This window comes from Triticum aestivum, chromosome 7D, assembly GCF_018294505.1.
Source record: "Triticum aestivum cultivar Chinese Spring chromosome 7D, IWGSC CS RefSeq v2.1, whole genome shotgun sequence".
Classification (NCBI taxonomy): domain Eukaryota; kingdom Viridiplantae; phylum Streptophyta; class Magnoliopsida; order Poales; family Poaceae; genus Triticum; species Triticum aestivum.
In genome coordinates, this window is record NC_057814.1 from 394,852,387 (window position 1) to 394,858,045 (window position 5,659).

The window sequence follows — 5,659 nt, forward strand, 5'->3', positions numbered from 1 at the left end:
GATTTTGAAAAAATGTCACTAATTTGGAAATATTGTGAACAAATAAAGTTCACAAATTTGAAAAAAGGTTCGCGGATTTGAGAAAAGTTCATTGATTGTGATAAAAATAAATTTCACAAATTTGAATAATGTTAATCAATTTTTAAAAAGTTCACAGGTTTAAAAAAAGTTCACGAATTTGATAAAGTTCACGATTTGAATAAATTTCCAAATTTGATTTTTTATGTATTTTAGAAAATAAAAAAGAAGGAGGAACAAGAAAAATGAAAACAAAAAGTAAAAACCCGAGTGAAAAAACAGATGAAAAATTGGACAAACTAAAAAAGTCTAGAAGGCGCAGAATAAGAAGCAACAGAAGTATTAGAACGCAATAGTATGTGAGCCGTCCGAGTTGGTTACTAAATTTGGAAGAAAACGGTGAGGTTCTGAGTTCGAATCTCAAGACCCGTGTCACCTTATGAAGGTTGAAAAAGAAGAAAAATGGGCCGAGCTCAGGATGCGGAGGGTGTGCGCCGATTTGTTCAGTTGCCTTTAAACTGGAGCAGGGGAAGGGAGTGTCGTTCTGCTGCTGACTATCTTGTATGGGCTTCTTCGATCCCGGCAGCAGGGGCACAATCAGGAACAAGTTTGATGAGGATAATGGTATGTCAGAGGATGATACCGATCCAGGTGCAGCGACCAAGAGTAATGAGCTTAGAAAAATTCAGAACGCCGCACCCCATGCCTAAGTCAGGATCCACCTTGTGATGCTACCGATGCGTCGAACTCCCTAGCATATTTTAAATTTTTAGAAAAAATAGCACATTTACACAATATAAATGTATGTTGTCACAAAATTTCAAATTAAAATTTTAAAATAGTGTATGTTGTCTCAAAATCTCAAACTAAAATTTAAAACATAGCTCAGAAAACAAAATGACAAATTTGATACTAAATAGTACTCCCTTCGTCCCAAAATTCTTATCTTAGATTTGTCTAGATACGGATGTATCTAACACTAAAACGTCACTATACATCCGTATTTAGACAAAATTAAGACAAGAATTTTGGGACGGAGGGAGTACATAAATAAACTGGGCTTTTGATTTGGCCTCTTGTCACATTGATGTCTAATTAATCATTTGTGTATCTCGAGCAGTGTTTTGAATTTTGATATGAAATTTTATAATAATATACATTGATGTTGCGTAGGAGGAAAAAACCCTCGGGTTTTCGGGGCATTGCATTCTCACCTATCTCTTCATACTCAAGCGACATTCTCTCTTCTATTTTGTTGACCCTCACTTTCGCGGTTGCTTCTCTCTAAGGCGGACACTGTCCTATCAATGCATTTTGGCATCCCACACCTTCAGCAGATCACTTAGCCCCCTTTCATAGCCTATCTCTCTCTGAAAGGCCTCTGATTTCACGATCCAATTTGAAAAGCTGGCTGACAATTGTAGCTCTAGCTGAAAGAAATTTCCCCACTCAAGTCAGGCCCTGGAAAACCAACCAAAGAATGGAAGGAGTGCGCGATGGAGGCCCTCGTAAATCAAATTATAATCTGAACTATAGCCAGGGCAAATCTCTTGATATCGGAGGCTGGTTTCTAGGCATAGGAGCCGTCAAAGGAAAGGCTAGAAGCCTTGGCTTTGATGCACCCCGACTGTACAAAAAGGATCAGAGGTCAAATTAGTTAACCAATTATGATATTTGTGAAAGATAATGAAGCTTCATTCCCTTGCAAGCTGATATGGCGTCTGGAGAACCCAGCTAGCAGGTTTTGCAGCGACCCTCCCAGAGAGCATATAACAAGGAAAAATCTGGTTTTGGAAGCTGAGCCTAAGGGACCATTAACAACAATCCGACAGTAACCACTGCGACAGTAAACGTCCTACTCTCAACAAGGATCGCAGCATCAAACATCTGAACCAACGACAATCTCAAACCAACAAAAAGCAGAAATCCGAGCAGCCACAGACGAGGCGAAAAGCCCACAGAAAGTAAGAGAGTTAATAGAGTTATCTCTCTATTAAGGCAAACACAAGTACTGGACTGAACGATTTATATATTCTTCACAAACCACAACCAAAAAAGAGTACTTGATTAGCAACTCCATTACAGATACTAGTTGATGCGGAAAACAGAAGGTAACTCATGTCCAACTAACATGAACCAGGCGTCGTCTGGCGACGCCATCCACATTTATTCTTCGCATAGACAAAGCAGGGACACCTCTGACCAGGCGCCACAAAGGAAAGCAGAGCACTCTACTGAGTCTTGGCCATGTGGCGGATCAGGTCGACAACGCGGTTGCTGCAGAGGAATAAGTTTCAAGTGTTACAGGCTGAAGCTGAAGCGTTGAAACAGAGACATTGGATGGCATGTAGTAGAAACAAATCCATTATGGCAACTCACCTGTAACCCCATTCGTTGTCATACCACGAGACAAGCTTGACGAAATGGTCGTTCAGAGCAATTCCAGCCTTGGCATCAAAGATGCTCGACCTAATAAATGAGAAAATATAACATGGAGAACGGTTACTATCTGAGAACACTGGTAGTTTTTGCCAGCAGCATTACAACATTGAGCATACCTGCTGTCACCAACAAAGTCGGTGGAGACCAAATCCTCCTCAACGTAACCCATGATCCCCTTGAGCTTCCCCTCAGATGCAGCCCTGGAAATAATTTCCATACTCATCAGTGACACTCGGGTACACTATCAGATCTTCGTAGTATGGGCAGGCAGGAATTAGAAAGTAGATCTTTCTCAACAACGTACTTGATAGCCTTCTTGATGTCATCATATGATGCAGCCTTCTCGGTTCTAACAGTGAGATCAACAACTGACACATCCACAGTGGGAACCCGGAAAGACATACCGGTAAGCTTGCCATTCAGCTCAGGAAGAACCTTACCAACAGCCTGAAACACATCAGATCATTAGGTGAAGTGATGTACTCCAATTAAGAAGAAAACTGAATACTACCATTTTTACTGCAATCAATTATCTGGTCCACTGGGAGCTCACAAATGACAAAAGCAAGCACAATGTTCAAGTATTTCAATTCGCAATCACAGAATAATCTCGTAAGGAAGAACATGTATGCAATATGCACAACATAAACAACAGGCAAAAAAGTAAGCAGTCCATTCAAAACAGCGTCAGAAAACAAATGCACAATGCTGTTTGTGGCATACCTTAGCAGCACCAGTGCTGCTGGGAATGATGTTAAAGCTTGCGGCCCTGCCACCTCTCCAGTCCTTGCTCGAGGGACCATCAACGGTCTTCTGTGTGGCTGAGAGACAAGTACACCAATGTCAAGTTGAAGAGATTACTAAGGCAGATAACTTAAGAGCACTGCCAAACAACCAACAAAATCTTACCAGTGATGGCATGAACAGTGGTCATCAAACCCTCAATAATACCGAAGTTGTCATTAATGATCTGGTGAATGATAATAAACATTATTACAAACTGATCCACAATTCCAAAAGTGTGTCAAGGTAAGACAACGCGAAGAAACAAAACATACCTTAGCTAGGGGAGCAAGGCAGTTAGTGGTGCAGCTAGCATTTGAGACAATGTTAACGTCTGAGGTGTACTTGTCCTCGTTGACACCAACCACAAACATAGGGGCATCTTTGCTTGGGGCAGAGATGACCACCTTCTTGGCACCACCCTAATATTCAGTGAAGAATGTAAGTTATCATCACATCACTAGTGTTGGAAATACATTGCAAAAGCTAAGTCCCTGAAGAACAGTGGCACTTGCATACAGCTAGCATAAACAAATAATTAAATAAACTAGACAGTATTTGAGATAAAGCAATAAAATTGATGGTTACTACGACACTGAGTGTACTACAATTAAGTCAGTGTTTACTACTAGCATACCAGAAGCAACCAAACCAACTAAACAAATTGGGACAAGCAGCATTAGAGACTCTGCTTTGCTCAACTCTGCTCGAGGGTGTGTGTGTGTGTGTGTGTGTGTGTTTCTCATAAATAAATAAATATACATGGAGCAGGACACAATTGCTAATTGAACTTCAGGTTTCTTTCTCAGCCTTGTATTCAAAGGATCAGAAAAGGCATACATATAGATCGGAAATAGAGTGTGAATGAGCGAAAACCAGAACATCAATTATACCTTCAAGTGAGCAGCGGCCTTGTCCTTGTCAGTGAAGACACCGGTGGACTCCACAACGTAATCGGCACCAGCCTCACCCCACGGGATCTCCTCAGGGTTCCTTTTTGGCAAAAGAACATCAAACATTAGTTTCACAACACAAACCATCCGAAGAGGCTATAATATCAATACTACCTGACGCCGAAGACGGTAACTGGCTTCTCGCCAAAGAGCAGAGTCTTGTCGTCCTTGAGCTTGATGTCACTGTGCTTCCAGTGGCCGTGAACGGTGTCGTACTTGAACATGTAGGTCTGCACATCACACAAACAACAGAATTCAACTCAATTAAACAATCAAACCCGGCAGAATCAGGATATCTAAAGGCATGGTACAGAAGCGACCCATACTACAAGCATAATGAACAAACAATATACTCAGATCGTAGAAATAACACTGCAGGATATATTACCAAATCGTAAAAGGATAACCATGGAACTAACTATTAACAAGCTAGAGACCACTCCAAAATCATGCGAACTCTCAGACCTCATAGAACGCTAACAGAACAACACAAGCAGCAGGTTTGCTAACAGAAGAAATCACAGGTAAAACCACTCTAAAACCTTTCAGACCACCAGATCTGGCTACCGGAGCGTGTGAAAATCGCAGATCGAGGGGCATACCATGTACTCGGTGGTGATGAAGGGGTCGTTGACGGCGACGAGCTCGACATCGTCGCTCTGGAGGGCTACCCTGGCGACGAGCCTCCCGATCCTTCCGAAACCTGAGCAAAAACAGCCAGTCGAGTCAAAACAGAGGCACACCAACACCGATCGCTGAATCCAGAGGTGCGCGCGAGAAGGAGACGGAAAACTCACCGTTGATTCCGATCTTAATCTTGCCTGTATGCGCCCCAAACCAAGCAGAAAGAGCAAAAGAGCAAAATCGATCAGCAAAGAACAATCACCATCAGATCAGGATGCGAAGCAGCAGGAATTCGACGAGCAAATTACCCATGGCGAGGGAGTGGAACTGCCGCCGCGACGCGAGACGGAGATGGGAGGTTGGCTGGGGACGGGACGGGACGGGAGAAGTGTCTGGAAGCGGATATGAAGAGGTGGGGAGGGTTTAATGCCGCCGGTTTTATAAAGCCAGGAGAGGAAAAGGCGAAGTGGAATATCGAGGAAACTAAACAAATCCAGACGAATTGATTTTTTTTATAATGTTCAGACGAATTGATTTCGGGCGAGGTGCGCGGTGACCTGTCCCTTCCACGCCTTTCTCCGGCTACGGGTGTCTCGATGAGCCGTGGGCCCGCCCTCCGGCGCGGCCCGCGTGTCATTGCGAAGCCTGGGGGTAGGTACACGTCTGGTGGCCGCCCGTGGTTTCTCGGGCAAGAAAGAAAGGACCCATAAAATGCGAGGAGCATTTGCTGCCGTTCGTGCGGCGTGGTTTCTCGCGCAAGAAAGAATAAGGCATATTTGCTTTCCCTCCGGTGCCGGGGAGAAAATTACTCGGCTTTCAAATAACGCGGCTAAGAGCAA

The 5,659-nt window shown here is 43.3% G+C and overlaps 1 protein-coding gene across 1 annotated transcript; it reads right to left on the reverse strand.

The window, feature by feature from the left end:
* Positions 1–1,983: 1,983 nt before the first annotated feature.
* Positions 1,984–5,351, reverse strand: LOC123164327 (glyceraldehyde-3-phosphate dehydrogenase 1, cytosolic). Its single transcript, XM_044581752.1, has 12 exons — positions 5,129–5,351; positions 4,994–5,017; positions 4,799–4,899; positions 4,311–4,426; positions 4,137–4,236; positions 3,519–3,665; positions 3,370–3,430; positions 3,184–3,281; positions 2,765–2,907; positions 2,577–2,660; positions 2,398–2,487; positions 1,984–2,295 (listed from the first exon to the last, which is right to left on the reverse strand). The coding sequence occupies exons 1-12, from the start codon at positions 5,130–5,132 to the stop codon at positions 2,250–2,252; spliced, it is 1,014 nt and encodes a 337-aa protein (XP_044437687.1). The 5' UTR covers positions 5,133–5,351; the 3' UTR covers positions 1,984–2,249.
* Between the last annotated feature and the right edge of the window lie 308 nt (positions 5,352–5,659).

What these genes read in the sequence shown, in the direction of transcription:
- LOC123164327 (XM_044581752.1), bottom strand. An exon ending in GCCTTGCTCCCCTAGCTAAG is followed by an intron (nt 3,431 to 3,518) that starts GTATGTTTTGTT and finishes ATCATTCACCAG; the next exon opens with ATCATTAATGACAACTTCGG. An exon ending in CACTGTTCATGCCATCACTG is followed by an intron (nt 3,282 to 3,369) that starts GTAAGATTTTGT and finishes CTTGTCTCTCAG; the next exon opens with CCACACAGAAGACCGTTGAT.